Below are 25,041 nucleotides of genomic sequence, written 5' to 3'. Positions count from 1 at the left end.
ACCTTATTTATCTAACATAGCCTTGTTATTAGGAGTAATCTGATTAGCCCACTGCACATAATTAGATTCCTAGAGAACCTCACTTACAGCCCAGGTCTCCCCAAACCAGGCACTTTTTCACCAGCCCAGAAGAAAAGCCCAGCTTTTGGACATCCCAGCAGAATTGGATACTTTTTCCCTATAATCTGTCACTTGCCAAGAAGAATCAATCTAAGTACCATAAGAATTCATAAGTGTTCTTAAATCATGATTTAAGGAAAAATACTTATACAGAAGTTAATGATATGTATTATAACAATGACAAGAAACCCATTTTTATTTTATTTTTTAAAAGTGTTTATTGATTTATTTTGAGAGAGGGAGAGAGAGAGAATGTGAGCAGTGGCGGGGCAGACAGAGAGGGAGAGAGAGAATCCCAGGCCAGCTCCGCACTATCAGCACAGAGCCCTACCTGGGGCTTGATCATACCAGCCCGTGAGATCATGACCTGATTCAAAATCAGGAGTTAGACTCTTAACCAACTGAGCCACCCAGGCACCACTAGAAACCCATTTTTAAAATTAAGTGTTCTTATCTATATGATCTGGACACTGTAATTTAATATTATTGAGCAAGAGCTATAAAGTCATAAGGAAATGCCCAGTAAGTTATCTTTATGATGGTCTTCTTTAAAAAACACCTATTCTGCACTCCTACAGGCTCTCTTTCGGACAGTAGCAATGATGGTGCCTGATTATGCCATGATTGCTGAAATAGTCCTGTACTCCTGTGGGTTCGTCACAGCTCGTCCACTGTCAGTGAAAATCGTGGCCACCTACCGCTTGTGTTCAGAGCAGTTGTCCTCACAACATCACTATGACTATGGCATGAGAGCTGTGAAGTCCGTGCTTACGGCCGCTGGGAATCTAAAGGTAGAGGAGTCAAGTTATTTCTTACTCATAAATTTTGTTGGTAAATTTCAGGGCCATCTGTCTTTACAGAGTTCCAATACTGGCTGGTTTCACCAACTGAAAAAAATTCAGTTGTACTAAAAAATAGTTGATCGTCTGCACATGTGAAAAAGGAAATTTTTAGGGTTTGTAAAAACTTAAATGTAATTCCTAGTGATTTGATTTGAGTTCAGTTCCATAATTTTTTAAAAAAAAATTTAATGTTTATTTATTTTTGAGAGAGAGGGAGAGACAGAGTGCCAGCTGGGGAGGGGCAGAGAGAGGGGGAGACACAGAAGCCAAAGCAGGCTCCAGGTTCTGAACTGTCAGCACAGAGCCCAACGTGGGGCTCGAACCCACAAACTGTGAGATCATGACCTGAGCTGAAGTCGGACCCTTCACCAACTGAGCCACCCAGGTGCCCCTCCATAATTTTGAATGTATGAAGTTAAGTACTACCAAGGAATAAAATTCCTTGTTGCTGAGAATATTTTGAAGGCTTTCAGTCTATATGAACATATATAGCCTTAAAAGAAATAATGTATAATTAATAAATATATACAAATGTGGCTGAACATTATCAATTAATGTAATTCCATAATTACAATCTATTGTAGACCAGCAGTTATAGATTTGCAGCATAACATTTGAATTTTAAAATGGTATGAATCATAACTATATAGATGGAGAAATACAAATATTTTAAGGCTTGTGTAACCTTTCATTGAAAGTATTTTGTGGAGCCATGAACTATTAATGTGCATTATTTCTTTATGAAACAAAGCAAGGTAGGCTATACTTAATAGCAAAATGCAAAATGTGACCTTGGAGTTTATAAAATGTTCATGTTCATGTGTTGTAGAAGATAAAGATTTTAAAATATATTCTACATGATTAAGAACAATGGCATGCATTTTTATCTTCTGTAATAATGTTACTGAGAATTCTGATATATGGTGGTGATATTCTATTTCACATTAGCCTAGCATAACTTCAAGTCGTTGTCTTTTTGCAATAAGCAAACGCAACTAGAAGCAACAATTTATATTAACCTGGCATGTCAGAATTATTCTGTGGTCGGATAATGGAAAAGATAATGCATTGTCCTAGTATATGTTATCACTGACATCTTGACTGTGGAATTGAGCTATTAAGTTATGCTGCAAATGAATCCTGCAAATGAATCCTATCATTCTTTGTCAAAAGCTAATTTAGAGTGGTTGAAAGTGTTGGCTTGAATATCTTGAAGTTTGTTTTTATTATGTCAAGAAACAATTTAAACATTTGCTTTAAAATAATAGCTTCTCAAATCACACAATAGACTTTTGACACTTCACAATTTATGTGTGGTTACATTGATCTGAAGACAAAGTCCATATGCGCAGAATTAGCTTTGGCACTGGGTGCTCTGAGCTTGACAGCTGGGCATCACTGACTGTAAGGTTACAAAGCCAGTTCAGTTGGGACGTGGAATTTATTAGGCATAAAGGTTCTAGAGGAAAGGAAGAGTGTTCTGGAAAATTAAATCCATGATGGTAGGAGAAACTTTGGAGTGAGATGTTGAAGAAAGTGTTGGAAGTTGGGAGAAATAATTCTCAGTTTCCATGTTTGTGAACGATGCTAACCTTATTATGGGCATGAGCAACAGGTTTGGAGTTCAACCAGGCTTTTAGTAAACTTTGGGTCTATCACAGGTGTTTTGGAATTTTTTCAGACTCTAAAATTAATAACAATCCAATGAAATGAAAATAAGTGAGAACAATTTTACATGGATTTAAATTGTCTTTAGGGTCTGTGTGTGTATGTGTGTGTGAAAATGTAGAGGTTACATTTAGAAGATGGAGAGATCACCTTGAGTATATTTTCTTTTAGCTGAAATATCCAAATGAAAATGAAGAAATTTTGCTGCTTAGATCTATTATTGATGTAAATCTGCCAAAATTTTTGTCCCACGATTTACCACTCTTTGAGGTAAGAACATTTATTATTTTGCTATATCAGAATTTTTAAAATTGTGTATTTATCAAGTGTCCAACTTTGCAATTTCCTAGGAGAAACGTCTATAGATAATAATGACACAGCACAGAAAAACATAGATCATCCCATGTTGTACTTGAAGTGTGTTTAACTAGCTCTGTTACTTTATATGACTTTCAACAAGTTGGGATTTTTAAATAGTACTTTTTAACTGCATAATGTAATAAACCCACAAAAGTTGCAAAGTATGTTTGCTTATAAATTACATTAGAATGTAGGCTCCATGAAGGAGAATAATTGGTCTAACACACCACTGAATCCTTTGCACAGAAAAGGTACGTGGTCAATGTTTGTTAAATTAATAATTGAAGATGGGCGCCTGGGTGGCTCTATCGGTTAAGTGTCTGACTTTTGGTTTCGGCTCAGGTCATGATCTCACAGTTTGATGAGTTTGAGGCCCCCCCGTCGGGCTCTGTGCTGACAGTGTCGAGCCCATTTGGTATTCTCTCTGCCTCCCCCTCTCTCTTTGCTCCTTCTCTGCTTGCTGTGTCTCTGTCTTTTCCAAAATAAACAAAAAAACTTAAAAAACTTAATAATTGAAGACATTTTTAAAGAAGCTTAATTTCTTTAAAAGAGTATAATGGCTTTTATGAAATTGATTTTTCAGGATAATTTAAAGAAAGAACTAAGTTTAAGAAGCTTGTTATATTTTTAAGATTAGACTATTACTAATCGAGAAGAAGTATTAGAATAATGGTTAAGGTTTTCACGTTTCATTTGATGTCATTCTTTTCCTTTTCCCTGTCTCAGATAGAAGGAATCAGGGGCCTGTCTCCCAACAGATGTTAGATGGTGCACTAATTTGCGCTGCCTTGAAGTTCAAGCAGTTATCTTCCAGTGTGTAAAGACGGCAGGGGTATGACAGGGAGGGGGGAGAAGGCCACTGTCTCTGTAGTGTGGCCCAGTGTCTTCAGCTTTCCCTAGGGACCATGTTTCACCAAGTTGAAAGGATCTTTTCATAGCACTTAGAGCTGGCAGTGCAAATATATAAGGAATAGGTTCAAATTTTCTTCCTCATGTTTTCCCTCAGTGTCTTTGGCACTAGTATACTGAATAAATTTTCCAAGAGTAAAAACTACATATTTTTATAATTGTTTTAATGTTTATTTTTGAAAGACAGGGCGCATGCATGCACATGCGCGCGAGGGGGAGGGGCAGAGCGAGAAGGGGAGGGAGGATATGAAGAAGTGGGCTCTGCACTAACAGCATGGAGCCCTATGTGGGGCTTGAAACCACAAACCGTGAGATCATGACCTGGCCCAAAGTCGGACACTTAACCAACGGACCACCCAGGTGCCTCGAAACACTGCGTTTTATAACGTGGAAATCTGCCTCACCAGATGTATTCTCAAGCAGTTGTGTATTCACTCCGTGAACATTATTGAGCAATATCTCAAAAATGGAGCATAACTGTCACTTTTTTTTTTCTAATGTTTATTTATTTTTGAGACAGACACAGAGCATGAGCAGGGGAGGGGCAGAGAGAGAGGGAGACACAGAATCCGAAGCAGGCTCCGGGCTCTGAGCTGTCGGCACAGAGCCCCATGCAGGGTTCGAACTCGTCAACTGCGAGATCATGATCTGAGCCAAAGTCGGACAGTCAACCGACTGAGCCACCCAGGCATCCCGCATAACTGTCACTTTAAATTCGGACAATGACAATTCCTTGTTGCGAGACTATCCCGTGCACTGTAGGATGTTTGGCATCCTTGCCCCCCACCCTCACCCCAGTTTTTAGAGACCTTTTTTGTTGTGACGACCAGCACAACTCCACATATTTCCAACTCACATCCTGAAAGGAGAGTGAGGACAACTGGTCTTGGTTGAGAACCACTGGATACCAAATATGTTCTGGGGTTTCAAGGTCAACCATAAGCAATTTGAACAATCTGAGAAGATTGTTTATTTATTTATCAAACACTGTGGACTTACTGTGGATCAGACACAAGGGCTTTGCTAATAGTAACTTAATGCTCACAATGACCCAGTAGGTAGGGCAGGTGCTGTCATTATCCCTGTTTTACAGATCATTTAACTGAGGCAAAGATAATTAACTTTTATTTATGGCTAGTACATGAGCGAGCGGGATTTTCAACCATGCAGTCAGGCTGTGGAGTGCTCTTGACCACTGTGCTACGATGCTTTTTTCTCCCCTTTATCCCAAGGAAACATACTGCTTTGATAAACTAAGATCAGTTTCTCTATAACAGCGTTTGAAGGCTTAAATATAGGGGCAATTAAGTTCATAGTTCATAAATTCTAAAGTGTAGTTCAAACATGAAGCACTTCTGAATTTTCACTTTTACTTTCACAGTAAAGAAAATAGTTCTTTTTCTCACATAGGTTGCTATAATACTTACAGCTTTAGCAGTTTATAAAGGTATGCTTCTTAGATCTTGCAATCAACTTTATATATTCATATATTCCTATATACTAAATATGGAATCATAATTCTTTCCAATCATACAGTATATGATCGTATCAGGTTCCCAAAGCTGCCATAACAAAGTACCCCAAACTGTTAAGACAACACAAATGTATTCTCTCAAATGTCTAGAGGATAGAAGTCTGAAATCAAACCTCTAGAAAAGACTCCTTTGCCTCTTCTTAGCTTCTGGTGGCTATTGGCAACCCTCGATGTTCCTTGGAGTGGGTTGGCATCGCTCCAATCTCGGCCTCCACCTTTACATGGCCTCCCCTGGGTGTATTTGTATTTGAATCTCCGTCTCCTTTCTGCTACAAAGATACCAGTTATTGGATTTAGGGCCCAGTATAACCTCATCTTAATTTACCTAATTATATCTGCAAAGATCCCATTTCCAAATGAGGTTACATTTTGTGGTTTTTGCATGGGCATGAATTTTTGAGAGAGACTAAGCTGATTACAATACTAACCACCACAATGATTAAAATACCTTTGAACTAAGTTTTGTATGTGATATTGAGATATGGATTAAAGGCATCCTATCTTTATCTTTTCTCCATCAAATTGTCTTTGTTCAGAATGAGATGTTCAAATGTATGTGGGTCTCTTTGTGGACTCCCTGATCTGTTCCACTGATATATTTGTCTATCATTATAGTAATATGACACTGCATAATCAGCCTTGAAATCAGATAATATTCATCTAACATTTTAACTTAAAAGTATCGTAAAACTGTAAAATTTCTAAAAGAAAACAGGAGAAATATTTTGTGACTCTGGGGTAGGCAAAAATTTCTTAAACACAGCACCAAAAGCGCAGTGCATAAAACAATAAATTGATAACATATACACATCAAAATTTTGAAAGTTTGCTTTTTGAAAGACACTGATAAAAGAACGAAAGACAAGTTGCAGTCTAGGAAAAAATATTTGCCAATTAGATATATGATGAAGGAATTGTATGCAGAATATTTAAAGAATGGTTAAAACTTGCCATTAAGAAGATAAACCTATTAGGGGTGCTTGGGTGGCTCAGTTGGTTAAGTGTCTGACTTTGGTTCAGGTCATGATCTCACAGCGTGTGGGTTCAAGCCCCACATCGGGCTCTGTGCTGACAGCACAGAGCCTGGAGCCTGCTTCACATTCTGTGTCTCCCTCTCTCTCTGTTTTCTCTCTGCTTTTCTGCTTTCCCATGCTGTCTGTCTCTGTCTCTGTCTTTCAAAAGTGATTAGATGTTTAAAAAAAAAAAAAAGGAAAAGAAACCAATTAAAAATAGAAGATTTGAACAGGTACGTCACTAAAGAACATCCACATAAAGGAAATAAGCACAGACAAAAAATGATAGTCATCAGGAAGTGCAAACTGAAGCCACAGTAAGATACTGCGACACATCTATGAGTGGGGCTAAAATTAAAAAGACTGGCCATACCAGGGTGTCTTGGGTGACTCTGAGGGTTAAGCATCTGACTCTTGGTTACAGCTCAGGTCGTGATCTCACAGTTGGTGAGCCCCACATGGTGCTCTGAGCTGCCTGCCAGGGCGGAGCCCGCTTAGGATTCAGTCTCCTCTCTCTCTGCCCCTCCCCCACTCTCATGCACACGCTTCCTCGGGCTCTCGCTCTCTCTGAAAAATAAATACATAAACACTAAAAAAAGTTGAAAAGACACACTATACCAAATACTAAAAGTATTTGGGTAAATTTAAATAATACAACCACCTTGGAAAGCTGACACTTTCTTAAAATATTAAAATCATAACCACATTACCCAAGTATTCCACTACTCAGTATTCACCCAAGAGAAGTGAAGGCATTTGTCCATACAAAGACTTACATATAGGGGCGCCTGGGTGGCTCAGTCAGTTAAGCGTCCGACTTCGGCTCAGGTCACGATCTCTGGGTCCGGGAGTTCGAGCCCCGCGTCAGGCTCTGTGCTGACTGCTCAGAGCCTGGAGCCTGTTTCAGATTATGTGTCTCCCTCTCTCTCTGACCCTCCCCCGTTCATCCTCTGTCTCTCTCTGTCTCAAAAAGAAATAAACGTTAGAAAAAAATTAAGAAAAAAAAAAAAAAAGACTTGCATGTAAATGTTCATAGAAGTTCTGTTTTTAATAGCCCTAAACTGGAAACAATGAAAGTGTCCATCAACAGGGGTATGGATTTAGAAACCATTATACTTCAATGCAATGTAATACTTCTATGCAGTGAGCTATTAACAGATGCTGTCACATGCACAAATCTCCAAATCTTTATGCTGAATAAAAATCAGAAAAAACAGCATCCATAATGTGTACCTTCATTTGTATTAAATTCTAGGCAATACAAAAAAAAAAAAAATAACAGAAAGGAAATTAGTGGTAACTTGGTGACGGAGGTGGGAGGTGACAAGGAGAGAAGGTAAAGAGGATTACAAAAGGTCACAAGGTGACTTTGGGGAGTGATAGATAGGCTGATTGTCTTGATTGAGTTGATGTTTCCACCTATCGAATTGTAACACTTTAAACATTGTTCATTGTATGTTAGTCTTGATACCTCTAAAAAGCTGTTAAAAATACTGTTGAACTATTTAATGGCTCTATTTCCATCAGTATTAAATATGAGGATGGGAGGAATTTCATCATGTGTACATATATGTGTGTGGAGAGAGACAGGGTATTGAATGTATAATATAAATCCCCAAATCATTTGTCATCAGGGAATCACCTCAGATTTGTTTCCTGGTGTGAAATTACCAAAACCAGATTACAACGATTTGCTAACAGCTATCAAAGATAACTGTGAGTCCATGAATTTGCAAATGACCAGATTCTTTTCTGAGAAGATACTTCAAATATATGAGATGATGATTGTGCGTCATGGTTTCATGATTGTTGGAGAACCATTTGGAGGGAAAACCAGTGCATATCGCATCTTAGCAGGAGCACTAAATGACATCTGTGAAAAGGTAGGTGTGGTATTAATGCGTTAATTTATTTATGATCAGCTTTGAGGAAGATAGAATGTATGGTCATTTAAAATGATATCTTAGTGGAGGGGCTTTGGGGTGGCCCAGTCAGCTGGGTATCCAACTCTTGATTTCTGCTCAGGTCATGATCTCACGGTTTGTGGGATTGAGCCCCACATCGCCTCTGCACCGGCAGCAGGGAGCCTGCTTGGGATTCTCTCTCTCTTCTCCTCTCCTGCTTGTGTGCTGTCTCTCTCAAAATAAATAAACATTAAAAAAAAAAAAAGATACTTTAATGTAGCCACTTAAAATCGTGGAAAAAATGAGTCAAAGGGAAAATACTACTAGAAAAATAATATGAAGCTATTAAGTTTAGCATATAAAGAATATACCATAGATTTGGCTGTCAACCTTTTATTTCTTTTCAAAATTTTTTTATTTATGAAGGTAACACGTTTCTTGTAAAAAAAAAAAAGTCTGAAAATCCTAAAAGTTTTCTTTTTATACTTAAAAAAAAATTTTAGAGTGAGAAAGAAAGCATGAATGTGGGGGAGGGGCAGAGGGGAGAGAGAGAGAGAGAGAGAGATGGGAAAAGGGGAAGAGAGAGAATCCCAAGCAGGCTCCATGCCGTCAGTGCAGAGCCTGATGTGGGGGTCCATCTCACGACCCTGGGATCACGACCTGAGCTGAAAGTAAGAGTCAGACATTCAACTGACTGAGCCACCCAGGCACCCCTCTTTTTATACTTTTAAGAGAGTATTTTTTATTTCCTGGATGGTTAGTTTTGTAATGCAAACTTCTGTGATTAGCTGTTAGTGGTATTAAAGTGAATGTGTGCTGTGTGTTATATAATACTTACATATGTACATAAATGCAGTGAATTCCTATCTTACACATCATGGTTTGGTCTACTTTGAAATGCTCCATTGAAAGGAATGAGGCTGCTTTTAATTTTCCACCTAATAAAATTTAATTTCCATCTACTTCTTGTATTTTGAAGAGTTTTGTTTCATTCATTTCAACGTTTATAGCCAAATGGGATTTGTGATCATTATATATATATATATTTTTTAATGTTCATATTTTTGAGTGAAAGCGTGTGAGCAGGGGAGGGGCAGAGAGAGGGAGACACGAGTCTGAAGCAGGCTCCAGGCTCTGAGCTGTCAGCACAGAGCCTGACGTGGGGCTCGAACTAACGACCGCAAGTTCATGACCTGTGCAGAAGTTGGACACCGAACCGACTGAGCCACCCAGATGCCCCAATGTGATCGTTAGATCTTTCTCGTGGAGTCTCACTAGCCTGTTGCCTTTGAGACAAAAACCTTGTTTTGGTGATAGCAACTTCCTCTGACAAAGTTGGTAGAGCTTTCCCAAACTTCTGGATTTAGGACGATGCCTTCCTTGTCAGCCTCTTGGTGGGCACAGAGAAGTATGCAAAGCCTCAAAGCTTGTTTTACTGCTTAGTGATCTTCCCACGTCTTTATTGAGTTTGGTGGTTTGTGTCCCAAGCCCCGAGGGGGTGGGCAGAAGGCAATGTTGGGAAGAGTTGCACATGTTATGTTGCTGTGTATATAAAAAAAGAAATGACTAACGGAGCACAGGGGATTTATAGGGCAGTGAAACTATTCTGTACGATAGTGTAATGATGGACATGTGCCATTGTGTGTTTGGCAGAACTCATAGAATGTATAACACACAAGTGACCCTTAATGTAAACCATGGACTTTAATTAGTAATAAGGTATCAATATCAGTTCATTATTCATAATAATATACCAGCCCAATGCAAGGCTTTAATAATAGGGGAAACTGGGCTTTAATAATAGGGGAAATCTAAAGCTACTCTAAGAAAATAACATCTATTAATTAAAAACATGAAAAGCTTATGCCCCAAGGGCTGTTAACATCTCTTGTATAATTCCCACATGGGCTTCAAGGTTCTGGTCAAAACTGACAATCTGCCAGTATTAACTTTTCCATTCTGTGAGAATGGAACATGGTTAGATCTTTTAATTTTCTCTCAGAGAATATTTGGTAGCAGAAGTCGGCAATTACAGCCCAAATTTGGCCCCGAGCCTATTTTCTAACACCAATGAGCTTAGAATGGTGGTAACACTTTTTAACGTTTGTCTAAAAAAAAAAAAATTGGAAAGAAAGAAAAGAAACAGAAGAATATGTGAGTGGCTGTTTGTAACCTGAAAGCCTATAATATTGACTGCCTGACCCTTAACAAAAAATTTTGCCAGGTTTCATTGTTGTTTTAGATTTACAGTTCTGTAAGTATTTGGATTTATAGCTAATTTATTACTATTTTATGAGTTTTTAAAACTATGGTAAACAGTATTTGTAAAAATTTAATTTTTTCAGTTGTTCATTGGCACTGTGTAAATACAACCAGTCTTTATATATGGACTTCATATGCTGGAACTTTGTTAAATGCATTCCTTATTTCTGGGAGTTTCTTTGTAGAGTCTAGGATTTTCTACATATACAGTCCTGCTTTTCTATGAATAGAGACAGTATCCTTCTAAATGGATAATGTATTTTTTTTTCCTTTAAGGGGCTAATGGAAGAGAACAAGGTTCAAATTACTGTTTTAAATCCCAAGTCTGTCACCATGGGTCAGTTGTATGGACAGTTTGACATAGTGTCTCACGAGTGGTCCGATGGCATCCTCGCTGTCAGTTTTAGGGCATTTGCTTCCTCACCGGTAAGTACTGACACTTCAGCATGCACACTTCGAAAGACTGTGATAGTCCTTTCTGACAGATGTCTGATGTGTTTTTCAGTTGTTCCAAACAAACACTTATATTTCTAGTTCAAGCTCAAGGTGTTTATTTACAACACGGTCCCAGATCGTCTGGCACTGTTTCTGCCAGCATCAGCAGCACCTACAAAGATGCCAGACGATGCCAGATGCTGGCAAAGATGCCAGATGCTGGCGAGGGCCTTTGCCTGGGTATGCAGAGAAGAGGGCACAAGAAAGAAGTCAGGGAAAAAGCACTTCTGGGTCTCTTTTTTCAGGCTAAACGACACAGGAAGGAGAACAGCTGAATATCGTGATCCTTTTGCTCCTTCAGGAACGTTCTTCCATTGTCCACTTTTTAGGCTGCTGTCTCTGTCACATCCACTAATTGTTAGGTATATTCCAGTTCGCAGAGAAGAAATTGCAGACTTTTACAAAACAGTGTCTTCAAGTTCCAACACTTTTGCTCTACTTGTTCGGAAGAAAATGGGCTGCTGGAAAGCGTAGGAGGTGAGGGATGAGCCAGCTGTGCTGACTGCTGTGAGTGAGAGCGGGCATTTACCTACTCCTGGCTTATTCTGCTGAGCAGCGGTTGCCCGCTCTTCCAAGAAAGAGTCCACAGACCAGGAAATGTTAACTTGGTTGCCACATGTTAGCAGGCTGTCCACAGAATGTGATCATGTGGGAGAGAGCTTGCTAAGTCTGGTCTTAAAGAAGAAGGGCCTAGGCTAGAGACACTTAATTTATTGAATCTTTTTCAAATAAATATTTCCTTTATTCTGACTACCTTACGTCTTGACTTTGGTGCTCTTTATTCGCTTAAGGACCTGACTAATCATTATTCTTTAATCAGTGTGATAATAGAAAAATGTCATATCTCAACTCTGCTCTTAATGGCTGAAGGAACTTGGGCAATGAGTGACATAAGGATTGGCTTTCATGGGACAGAGATCTTGCCCAGTACCAGGCTTTATTAGTAATTTCAAGGATAAAAGTATTTGTGAGGCAAACAGACACGTTGGGACCATTGATATAACTTCTCAGTTTCTTTCTTTTCACAGTGGATACACTCTGGCCCAGATTAACACATGGCATCTGTAGATAATGTATGCAGTTACATTATTTGTACAGAAATAATTATGAGATCTCTCCCATTGTACATCCAGTTACATAGCACATATTACATTTTCCAGAGAGCTTTGTCCCATAAATAGTCTCAGAGAGGTTAAGGAGCTGACCCAAAGTCTCCTAGCTGGTAAGTAGTAAAGCCAAATGAAAAGCAAGGTCTTTCAGACCGTAGAGCCCAACATCTTGCTGTTACATGGTGGTGTTACCCAAAGTGAAGATTAGCAGGCATGGGAAGCCAACAGTGCAAGGGAAAGTTGCTCTCAAGGTGACTTCTGAGGTACGGGCTTTTCTCAAGGTGACTTCCAGGGTATGGGCTCTTCTCAAGGTGACTTCCAGGGTATGGGCTCTTCTCAAGGTGACTTTTGGGGTCTGGGCTCTTCTCAAGGTGACTTTTGGGGTCTGGGCTCTTCTCAAGGTGACTTCCAAGGTATGGGCCCTTCTCAAGGTGACTTCCGGGGTATGGGCTCTTCTCAAGGTGACTTCCGGGGTACGGGCTCTTCTCAAGGTGACTTCCGGGGTCTGGGCTCTTCTCAAGGTGACTTCTGGGGTACGGGCTCTTCTCAAGGTAACTTCCGGGGTACGGGCTCTTCTCAAGATGACTTCTGGGGTACGGGCTCTTCTCAAGGTGACTTCCGGGGCCTGGGCTCTTCTCAAGGTGACTTCTGGGGTACGGGCTCTTCTCAAGGTAACTTCCGGGGTACGGGCTCTTCTCAAGGTGACTTCTGGGGTACGGGCTCTTCTCAAGGTGAATTCTGGGGTCTGGGCTCTTCTCAAGGTGACTTCTGGGTTACGGGCTCTTTTCAAGGCGACTCCCGGGGTATGGGCTCTTTCTTGCTTCTTGGCTCAGAGAGTGGGTATGGGGTGGCCTAAGCCCATGACAGGTGTACTGTCTTGTAGATTAAAGCAGTTGTCCACAGGGACTGAGAAGGTGTTAAGATGGATCCAAATCCCTCACCACTTCAACTCAAATCACGTTTGCTGAAAGTGAACCAAGGCAGCATCCGTGTGCCCAAAAAAGCTGATTCGTAAGTTGTGGAAAGTAGAATCAGCTTTTGTACCCTCCAGCAGCTACCTAGCCACTCCTTAATATTTGTTGAGCTTTTACTGTATTCCAGACAATAAGCAAATATTTTCATATTTATCATTGTGAAACTGAATCTTATACTAATGTCCCATATCGCCATAAAACCATTTGACCCAAGAGGGGTATGAATGTGTGTGAATTCATTCAGTGGAGGGAAGAAAAAACTTGACTTAGCACGTAAGAGTAATTAATCTGTATGAACATAATACCGCATAGAATCAGGTAATTTCAATGAAAATTCTGTTTTCACTGACAATTATATTTTTTTCTATTTGTAATACTTTCCAAAACATGTTACATGTGAGTTCAGAAACGTTGGAAAAGATGGAATCTTGAGAACAGATGTTACATTTCTGTCTTGTCCATGGCACATAAAGGCTTGTTTTGTGACTTTCTCTCTGTACACACATACACACTGTATTCTAAAGACACCTTTACATTTTCATGGTGAAATTAATTTTAGGAGTTACATGTTTAAATTTTGAAGCATTGCACTGTTTCCTTACATTATCACTATTAATTTTTCCCTTGTATTCATCAAATGCATATACCAGACGCCAGATAGGAAATGGTTAATTTTTGATGGGCCAGTAGATGCCGTGTGGATTGAGAATATGAATACGGTGCTGGATGACAACAAAAAGCTCTGTCTGATGAGTGGGGAGATTATTCAAATGTCACCACAAATGAATCTTATTTTTGAACCAATGGATTTGGAAGTTGCTTCTCCCGCCACTGTGAGTCCTCAATGTTGACATCTTATATATTTGAAATGTTATAAATGTGTTTATAAGGAACTTTGACTTTAAATGAAACGTATTACAATTCATTGTAACAGTACTCTAAGAACAGGCATAGCTGTTGACCTACCTTGATCAATTTTAGAGTCAGGGATTTTTTTCCTTTTTGTCTAGAACCATTGGTAAAGTCACACATAAAAATTTAGGTCATGAAGACATAAAATTAAGCTTCTTTTTAGGAATTTTCTGCAGGTTTTAAGAAAGGGATGTACCATGTCATATTTCATTACCTTGATGGTAAACAATTATTCTTTTTTCCAGGTTTCCAGATGTGGTATGATTTACATGGAGCCTCACATGTTAGGCTGGAGACCACTAATGTTGTCTTGGATAAATCTTTTACCTGCTGTGATTAGTATTATTCAGAAAGAATTTATAATAGGCTTATTTGACAGAATGGTCCCAGTGTCTGTTGAATTTATTAGAAAGCATACGAAGGTAAGAGGAACGAGAATTTTAAGACTTAAACAATCAGTGGAAAATCCAAATTAGCCAAATATATTCATTTTAATGTCTGTGGTCAATGTCAACTCTCAGGTATTAAGATAACTTAACTGTTTTAACTAAAAACCTTTTTCTGATTAAAGTAAAAAGATTTTAACCTACATACTTATTCTCCAAAACAAAGTTTAATGTTATTTTTGTTTTTTTTTTTTTAATTTGTAATGTTTATTTTAGTTTGAGAGAGAGAGAAAGCACGTGAGAGCACACGAGGGAGAGGGGCAGAGAGGGAGGGGGGTACCAAGGATCTGAAGCAGGCTGACAGCAGAGAGCCCGATGCTGGGCTCTAACCCGTGAACCACGAGATCATGCCCTGAGCCGAAATCAGCAACCTAACATAACCGCCTGAGCCACCCAGGTGCCCCCCAGAAAAATTTTAAAAGAAGCATTTTAAAGTTTGAGAAGATGTATGGATGCTACTCTCTTACCTCTTAAAAAAAAAAAAAAAAAAGTCTTAAAGGTCCACTTAACCACATCTGGATGAAAATACCTAAAAATGTTGTCTCTCATTTCTCAGACTATTATATTCTAGTTTCCATTTTTATAATTTTCTTTGTTTTTTAAAGTTCCTAGAATAAATCTATATTATAACCAGCAAAGGGACCATTTTTAAAAGTAATTCATTTATTAAATCTAAAGAATTAGATAGTGGGTAATGATGGAGGAACACGTTACTGCTCTAGGCCTGCTAAATGAGGAATCCACTATATTTAGCATGAGTGTATCTACTTGTTTAGAGATTACTGTTGTTGACTTGGGCTCTGGAGCAAACATAGGGACACAGGGCTGGTATTTCTCCTACTGTTGGAAATCTAAGAGAAGAAGGCACGGGTTTGGCTCACAGTACAGAAAAGGAAAGCGGAATTTAAAAATCATGCCAGTGGATATTGCCTAAAGAGAAAATGCAGAGAAAAAAAGATAAGAGAGCAAAGAATACAATGCCAGACCTGGCTGCAATCTCAGGAAGAGAAGAGGGCGTTTTAAGAAGTAGGTAGTCAGTATTATGGGAAACTACCAAGAGGTCAAGGCAGAAAATGTTTGGCACATGGCCTTGGATTTGGCAAGTGAGAAGATCATGGGGTGAAGCATGGCCCAAACATTTTCAGGAAAGAGGCAAGGCTGCTCTGGCAGCTCACTGAGGAACGGGCCGGGTTGGTGGGGGGAGGGGGGGGGGACACTGGCACTACAGGGGCGGACACATCTCTTCCAAGTGTGGATGTTACAAAATAAAAAATAAAAAAAAAAAAAGAGGGAAAGAAACCTTGAAATTTGTTGAAGATATGAAGTAATCATGTTTCAAAAACAGTTAAACTTGTAGAATAAGCTACAGGTTCCCCCCCATCCCCGGCATTGTCAGAGAATGTAGGTATTACAAATAAATGAATTTTCCATGTAATAACTAATCTTTTCAATAGCAAAAGAGAAAAAAAAAACATGCTTTTATTACAAGCTTCTAAAATGTACTATGTACTTTTGTCCTCTCTTAAAGAAATTATGAGTTCCTCTTAGCTACTATGTAGTAATGAGCGTCTTATTTTTAGCAACAGCCATTTGTATTTTAGGGGGGCATCAGTAGTAGTTAGTCCCATCCTTAGGGAAACTCGGTTGTCATTTCTGCCTGTTTCTACTGGGACAGTGGCTGAAGATGAAGTCAGCTGCTCCTAATCTTCAGTTCCAATTAACTTTCAGAGAGTTAATTCTCACACAGTAACTGTGAAGCAATACCCCTCTAAAGGTTGGAGGAGAGCTCGGAGGCAAGAAGACACGTGTTTATGGAGAACTTGCTATGTGATGCCTGGTGCTAGGACCTATGTACACTATTTCATTTATTTTATAAACACTCACGGTGAGACCCCAAAAAGTAAAGTGCATGATGTTTACAGCACTCTGGCTACATTTTGTGCCCTTCAAGACTTGCAAATTTATTTCATAGGAATGAGCTTACTATGAATACTACTGTAAAGATGTATAAAATAAGTTTTGAAGCGCATTAATTAATTTTAAGTAATGAAAATTAATTGCCTTCTCTGAAAGATTTCTTTTAGTGTTTTGACCTACACAATTGGTATGAGAATCAAGGTCATTGATTAACTGAACATGTACAAGTAAACTTTGTGAATTCGAGAATCTGTGCAGGAGAGGCTCAGGACAACACCTCCAGTGTCACTACACTCTAGACTAGGGAATTAATCCGTGCCTCAGTTTTCCTACCTATAGAGCTAGAATTATAATCGTGCCTTTTCATAAGTACTACAGCTATGAGGACGAAGTAAGTTCAATAAATATTAGTTGATGCTATTTTAATTAGTGCCTAATTTAAGTTAATTTGTTCTATAGACTTTTCCCCCTGATTTTTCAGGAATTATCTCCTACTTCAGACACAAACTTAGTCCGATCCTTAATGAATCTAATAGACTGTTTTATCGATGACTTTGCTGATGCAGTCAAAGTGAAAGAGAGAAATGACCGAGAAACGTATTCTTTATTGGAGGTAAGGTCCATTGCCTTTGAATCCTGCTGTAGAAAGGCATCTACTGCTTTCCCCAGTGCTTCCTCATTAATGAACTTCATTTCTCCCCCGGAAATGGGGGCTGGACTGTGGGTGGTAGCTGAACAGCAAGGAAAAAGTCAGGCTCCAAATAGTAGGTCCTTGGAGGAACCTCCTCAACTGTCAGTTCTATGGCCTCATGAGGTTTGGGTGAAACCCACTGATACCCTTAGATCTGCTACTGGAATCTTCAGTCACTTAACCAGCCTCAGAAATGATCAACCCCCAAAATAGCAATGACCATTTGATAAGATTCACCTCCTTCCCCTTCAACCTGCAAATCATAATAACTCTTTGCGTTTTTTCCTTGCTTGTCTTCGCTTTTTCTTTTAAGTTTCTTTATTTTGAGAAAGAGGGAGCACGTGTGAACAGGTGTAGGGACAGAGAGAGAGCGAGAGACAGAGACAGAGAGACAGAGAGAGAATCCCAAGCAGGCTCCGTGCTATATAAGCACAGAGCCCGATACGGGGCTGGATCCCAGGAACCATGAGATCACGACCTAAGCCAAAATCAAGAGTCAGATGCTCAACTGACTGAGCCATCCAGGTGCCCCATTTTTCTTGAGATTTAAGCGCTTAAAATATATATATGCATATACAAATCTACATCAGGATTGAGGAAAGGAAGAAAATATGTATAAACATATTTTTAAAATAGGAATAAAATTATCAACAGACCTTGAATATTCCTTAATAAAAAATTATGTACTGCTAATGGTAGCATTTCTAATATGGTCAATATGTTGCTCTTATTACTTACATTCTATTAAATAAATTAATTTCAATTTAGTTTTAAAGAGTTTCTGGAGAGAAACAACCTGTGAGTAATCTAGGAGCAGGTGCACAGTGTCGAAGTAGAGTCCACAACTTTTATGAGCATAGTCAAGATTGTGTTTGTTTTGGCATTATAATGAGGAGCTCAGTTGGCTTCAGTGTCCGACTTCAGCTCAGGTCATGATCTCATGGTTCATGAGTTCGAGCCCCACATTGGGCTCTGTGCTGACAGCTCAGAGCCTGGAGCCTGCTTGGGATTCTGTGTCTCCCTCTCTCCCTGCCCCTGTGTTGCTCATGCTCGGTCTCTCAAAAATAAATGTTAAAAAAATTTTTTTAAAAAGAAGCGGATTTGATTTTAAAGCAAACTAGTAAGTTTTCTCATTTAGTGGTGGGTCTTGTCATCTACTCTGTTTTCCTGCCTAAGCCTGGTAAGAAGAAAGCTTACAGAATGGCAGTTCTGGTTTATGCATTCGTTGCTCAGATTATTACAACAGGTAAATAAATGAATATAAATTTGTTCTGCTTTTACGAAAACACTATCAAAATTTAAATTTAAAAAGCAGGTTTATTGTCGATTGATTATTCCTTATTAAAATACGCCTTCATAAAAAGTTATCTCAATGTTCTTTTTTAATATCAGGGTCCTGACACTTACTTAAAATTTCATGTGATTTACCAGACTAATCATTCTGAGGTTTCACAATGCCTAGAATTATACTTTGCATTATATTATCTTTTCTGATAGCAAGATTTTTCTAAAACATGCAATTTGGTTTTTAAAAATCTAATTATTATAAAATCCTGAGATAAGTTACTATTATATGTTAGTTTATTCATTTTCTTTCAAAGATATTAATCTGGCTGATCTGATTCAAGCTTCAAGAATACATTAAAGTCCTTTTTTAATGCACTCTATTTTCTCATCTCTCCGATGCAGGGCATTTTTCTATTTTCATTGATCTGGTCCGTCGGAGCGTCTTGTAATGATGATGATAGGTTGAGATTTGATAAGATTCTTCGAGAACTAATGGAAGGCCCAATTTCAGAACTAACTCAAAATAAGTTTAAATTACTGAGCGGTACGGAACAAACATCTTCAAAAGCACTAACTGTCCCATTTCCTGAAAAAGGAACAATTTATGATTATCAATTTGTCACTGAGGTAAGAACTCTGAAGCAAGATGTACAACATTACAGCACATAATGGCTCTGGGGCCACCTTGTCACCACTGTTTACCTTAAGAGTCAACATGGAGTAGTAAAGGAAGTTGCTTTGGCTTTGAAGTCGGACACCTCTGGGTTTCAGTCCTAGTAACGCCACTTTCTTTCTGTAGAACCTGGGACTAGTTTATTAATCTTTCTGATTCTTGCTTTTCTCTTTGATAAAATGAGATAAATAATAGCACCTGATGGGCCTATTGTATTCATTAAATAAAATTATACATTATGACATCTAGTCCAGCAGTAGGTACATTTTGCTTTAAGATACCTCTTGGAGATTCATTTGGTGCATGTTAGCATATCACAGATGGTAAGAAGCCCTGTAGGGCCATAGCTGGGTTAGTGTTAATTCAGCACTTTGCAAATGAATTGGACAATAAAACCTGGGTGGTGTTTGTTCACCTGTATGTGTGTGACAGCTATAAGTACTGTATTGAGGACATTTAAAAATCCATGATGTTTAAATATGGAGCTTCAGGTGAAATTGGATCATACTATATCCCCAGAGGGTAATTTTATATCCTCTTCTCCCGTTAACAAAGAGAACACCTTTCTATCTCATTAGTATTTCTTTAATAAACTTATTTTTCTAAGCCTCTGTATATTCTATTATCTGAGGACCACAATCTAGCCCAACAGTTTCCTACTGTTAGATGTTGAACTGTTTTTGTTGTTTCTTAGTTTTTCTCCTGTGGTGAATATTCCTGTATACAAGCCATGTGTATATATCTGATTTTTTCTTTAAGATAAATTCCTAGAGGGGCACCTGGGTGGCTCACATGGTTGAGTGTCAGACTCTTGGTTTTGGCTCACGTCATGATCTCACAGTTTTATGGGTTCGAGCCTGCATTGGGTTCTGCCCTGACAACACAGAGCCTGCTTGGGATTTTCTCTTCCTCCTGCTTTCTGCCCCTCCCCCACTCATGCTGTCTCTGTCTCTCTCAAAATAAATAAATAAACAATAAACTTAAAAAAAATTTTTAAGTAAAAAAGAGAAGTTCTTAGAAAAGGAATTTGCTATATCAATTTTTAAATTTTTATGGCTTTTGAGGTATATTACCAGGCTTACCTTAGGACGGATTCTTCACCCTGCCAACTGAAAGATATTATCCTTTCATTTTTCCTAATTTTATTTTATTTCCAATTACTAACAATAGCCTGCATTTTCAGAGCACTTTGAAGTTTATTAAGCTTTTCCACAATCATTTCTATTTGTTTCCCAATATCTCAGTGAAATAAGAAAGATAGTATTATTTTGCAAATCTTCCCATTGAGAAAATTAGGGCTCAGAGATAGGTGATTTTCCCAGTATCACAACATCTCTAAGGGCATATCCACTCCAGGATTTCTGACTCTTAACTTTTCCTTCCTCATATGGTGGCAAAAGATCCATGTTAGAAAAGATCATCAAAAATATGAGAAGGAGGAGACCTGTGTGGCTCAGTCAGTTAATCATCCAGCTTTGGCTCAGGTCATGATCTTGCAGCTTATAGGTTCAAGTCCCACATCGGGCTCTGTGCTGATAGCTCAGAGCCTGGGGCCTTCTTCAGATTCTGTGCCTGCCTCTCTCTCTCTCTGGCCCTCCCCTGCTCACTCTCTGTCTCTCTTTCTCAAAAATGAATATACTTAAAGAATATGGGAAGGAAATTTTTATTTTCATCAGTTCTAGAAAGTTGTAGAAATGTCTTTGTAATACAGTTTTCACATGTGATATGAATTCACCGTCCTCAAAAAAAAATCTGTACTATCCGCAAAGTACTGTGCCAGAGGGTACAAAAATGAATAAGGCACAGAGCTGCCCTTGATGAGTTCATAACCTCTTCAGAAGAGTGTCATGTGACACTCTAAGCCAAAAGAGTGCCATGTGGGAAGGTCTAGGAACCCAGGTCATGTAGGGAAACAGTACATCCATCGATGAGACTGGCCTGTGGAACACATAAAGATATAAGAAAGGAGGGCCTGAATTCTGATATGCTTTAAATGACCAGGAGCTTAAATTTGATTTTGCAAGAATGGAGAGACCAGTGATGTTTTTCTAAGGTGAGAGAGTTAACATGATATCTCTGAAAATTTTTGTTCTAAACACTGTATAGCAAGCACAAATTTTAGTTGACAAGTTAATTGGATACAAAGATGCAGTATAATGTTAAGTCATGATAATAATCTCACATTAAGAAATCTTGTCTATTCTAGATAGCTGTTGCACAGCAATGTGAATATAGTTAAAACTACTGAACTGTATACTCAAAAAAATGGTTGAAGGTATATTTTAGGTATTTTTTTTAACCACAATTTACAAAAATCTCACCTGAAATGATAAGCTGATGTTTGTTATAAATACCATTATAAAAGCATAAGCAGAGGTGCCTGGGTGGCTCAGTTGGTTAAACATCTGACTTTGACTCAGGTCATGATCTCAAGATTCATGAGTTTGAACCTTGCATTGGGCTCTCTGCTGTCAGCACAAAGCCTGCTTCAGATCCTCTGTCCTCCTCCCTCTCTCTCGGTCTCTCTCTCTCTCTCTCTCCCCCTCAAAAATAAAAAAAATAGACATAAAAAATAAAAAATATTAAAGTATAAGCAACATGCAGCTGATGTTCTAGGGAAATAAGTGCTATATTGGTTAACACTATGGAATAAAATTCTTTACTCTTTAATGCATTAATTAGTCCAGTTTTCTCAATCTAACATTTGGCCAAAATAGCTGATCTTTGGATTGACGTAATCAGTGGTTTCAGGGCATTAAAAAAACCCACAGCATTGCCATTTCATTTTGGTTCATAGAAAAGCCTCGTTTCTTCTCAATTTAGCACAAAGTTTAACTTTCAAATTCAGGGTGAAGTGTTTTAAAGGCTAAAAACAAATGTATAAACATCAGTGTTTTGCTTTGGTCTTGATCTTTGATCTTTTCTACAGTGGCACAGGAGTACAGAGCTTTTAAAAGTATTTTATAATATAACATTCACCGTTTGGCTATTTATTATGAACAGGGAATAGGAAAATGGGAACCATGGGTAAAAAAATTGGCAGAAGCTCCTCCAATTCCTAAGGATATGATGTTTAATGAAATCATTGTACCAACTCTGGACACAGTTCGATACTCTGCATTAATGGAATTGTTAACCACCCATCAAAAGCCTTCAATATTTGTAGGACCAACAGGAACTGGAAAGAGTGTTTATATCATTGTAAGTATTATAGAAATCTACATGTTAAAAGGTACATTAATATTCCTAAGAATGTTATTTTGTAAACTACGTGTAATAGTAGACTTCATTTTTTTTTAAATTTTTTTTTAAACATTTTTATTTATTTTTGAGACAGGGAGAGGCAGAGCATGAACAGGGGAGGGTCAGAGAGAGGGAGACACAGAATCCAAAACAGGCTCCAGGCTCTGAGCCGTCAGCACAGAGTCCGACGCGGGGCTCGAACTCACGGACCGTGAGATCATGACCTGAGCCGAAGTCGGCCGCTTAACCGACTGAGCCACCCAGGCGCCCCAAAACTTCATATTTTTTAAACATTCCAATATTTTGATGTTGTAGCCACAGAGAATTTTTTAGTAACTGCCTATTTTAGAAAATGGACTAAAGATGTGCTATTTTACATCACTAAATTATTGTACCTTTTTAAAGGTATTTTTAAAGGTATTTTAATAAAAATAGCTTGTTGAGGATGAAGAAGTTCATATCTGTTGAAAGGAAGGGGTGTTTTAATTAATGACACTTGATATTTAATTTTCAAAATTATTTAATATAAGAAGGATTATTATGTAGTAATAAGACTGATTGACTTCTGTAATGATTCCCGTTGTGTGTTTGTTTAAAAAAAAAATACTAGCTGCTATAACAGATAATGCCCCAAATCTCAGTAGCTTTACACAGTCTGTGTTCCTTTGTGTTTAGAGGGTCATATTGAACAAAGACTAGTTCTTGCCTCTAGTTTCAGATTTCTGAAGGCAGAAAGCTGCCTGGAGCTGTCAGTAAGTATCCCCAGCTTTGGCAGGACAAGTGAGTGCAAGTTTCCCAGGGGCAAGTGGACAATGTGGAAGATAAGTGGACTTCAGCCTTCTTGGGACTCCATTCTAGATGACTACCCACAGCAATGCCACAGTGTGGAGCCCCATTACTTTCCTTATGGCAGAGAACTGCACAGTGTGGGTATCCCTTTGGAGTTTCTAAAGAATTTGCAGATCTGCTCCTCTGAGTAAGCATTTAGAAGCTTTCCACGACAGCAGGCAAGACCACATTATCCAAGAGGAAACCACACTGATGCCAGTGGGATAGGACTTTTGCCTATCTTCCTCTAGCTCTGTCCCCCACCCAGCTGCGGGGTGGGAAGAAGATGGGAAAAAGGGAAAGGAGCCCAAATGAGCCATCAGTGATCCCTCCCCCATTGCAGGTTCTCAGTCAACTCACATTCCCCCAATTATGATAGCTCCTGTTTCTAGTTCTTTATTGATTTTTATCGTTTTATGTAATCTGTCAATCCTTTTGGAATATATTTAGGCATATGGTTAAATAATTGTCCTGATAAGATTTATTGAATAATATCTTTCAGAACATACTGAAACGAAACCCTCATTATAATCTAAATGCTGTATACATCAGGAAATATCCAACAGCAGAGATGGAGAAGTTTTAAACTGAGATTTTAAATTAAGGTGTTGGTTTGGCCAAGGTTAAAAATCAATCTTGCTGAAAGTATACAGAAAGCTAAGGGATTTACCCAAGATACCATCAAGAGTCAAGGAATGGAGACTTGATAAGGTTAAAGGCAATGGTTGGAGAAAAATAAACCCATTTGTCATTTATACCCTCATTCCAAATTCAGCCCAGGCAAAACAAACAAACAAAAAACATTACTTTTTACAAAATGGGGAATGTACTTTGCATCTTATTTTGTAATCTGCTTTTTCTACCTAATCTATTGTAAATATTTTCCTATTTAATTATTCTTTTACAAGATGATTTGTAAAACACAACGTCTTGGTTAAGAATCATTGTAATTGCACCTGCTTTCCGGTGAAATCCATTTTGAAAATACGGTTATATTATTTAAGCTTCCTAACTTCTAGTCTGATAACTTGGTGTTTCAGTGGAAAGATAACAGACTATAATAAAAAGAACATTTATCTGGTAAGAGATGCATGGCGATCTGAATTCTTCCCCCTTCCACCATCCCTGAGACGTTAAATGAGTTTCTTAGCCTCTGAGTCCCCATGATCTCTTGTTAAGAAGGAATGTGGTTTTGGAAATCAGAGAGGCCATATGCATGGGGCCTGGACAAATAGAGACACCACTGATACAGTAACTGTTATTTCTATCGATTCCAACCCTTGTTTCACATTGTTACGACACTCTAAGTTTAGATTCAGGTGTGTCAATACTTTTGCTTAGTGTTTATTTTCAAAAGTCAGAGCATAATTCCAAACTATGGCTCATTTTATTATTTCCTATTATATAGAATTTTCTTTTAAATCAACTCAGCAAAGACATCTACAAGCCTCTGATAATTAACTTCTCAGCACAAACTACAGCAGCTCAAACTCAGAATATCATCATGTCAAAATTGGACAAAAGAAGAAAGGGAGTTTTTGGTCCTCCTTTGGGCAAGAGAATGGTAATTGCTCTGTTTCTATACGTATGGCACAGCACTGGTCCACTTCGCTGACCCTGCTACAGTCAGAAAAATGAAACAAGATAGACTAAAACTTGATATCTTTTTGTACACTGTTTTTTAATCACAAATTTTGATTACGTTTCCCGAAAAGTGTATTCATATTTGCATGTGCATTAGACAACTTGACATTAAAAACAAGCACTTGCCCTTTGAATTAAAGTAAAATATTCATCTGGGAAATTATCTACCTGTCTACTTCTCTGATTAACATTTCTATTCAGCCATCTATG

General features: G+C 38.4%; 1 protein-coding gene across 3 annotated transcripts in view; it reads left to right on the top strand.

The window, feature by feature from the left end:
* Nucleotides 1-25,041, top strand: part of DNAH7 (dynein axonemal heavy chain 7) — a 264,436-nt gene that overhangs the window by 109,348 nt on the left and 130,047 nt on the right. For all 3 annotated transcript variants that reach the window (XM_042994954.1, XM_042994955.1, XM_042994953.1), the window contains 10 exons: nucleotides 699-911; nucleotides 2,802-2,900; nucleotides 8,081-8,329; nucleotides 10,889-11,038; nucleotides 13,841-14,023; nucleotides 14,348-14,524; nucleotides 16,947-17,078; nucleotides 18,846-19,070; nucleotides 22,120-22,317; nucleotides 24,596-24,751. In XM_042994954.1, the coding sequence (XP_042850888.1) occupies nucleotides 699-911; nucleotides 2,802-2,900; nucleotides 8,081-8,329; nucleotides 10,889-11,038; nucleotides 13,841-14,023; nucleotides 14,348-14,524; nucleotides 16,947-17,078; nucleotides 18,846-19,070; nucleotides 22,120-22,317; nucleotides 24,596-24,751 (1,782 nt within the window). The remainder of the gene's footprint in view (nucleotides 1-698; nucleotides 912-2,801; nucleotides 2,901-8,080; nucleotides 8,330-10,888; nucleotides 11,039-13,840; nucleotides 14,024-14,347; nucleotides 14,525-16,946; nucleotides 17,079-18,845; nucleotides 19,071-22,119; nucleotides 22,318-24,595; nucleotides 24,752-25,041) is intronic.

The sequence above is a fragment of the Panthera tigris genome, chromosome C1, assembly GCF_018350195.1.
Source record: "Panthera tigris isolate Pti1 chromosome C1, P.tigris_Pti1_mat1.1, whole genome shotgun sequence".
Taxonomy (NCBI): Eukaryota; Metazoa; Chordata; class Mammalia; order Carnivora; family Felidae; genus Panthera; species Panthera tigris.
Note: the sequence above shows the minus strand (reverse complement) of the source record. Positions and strands in the feature narration are given on the sequence as shown.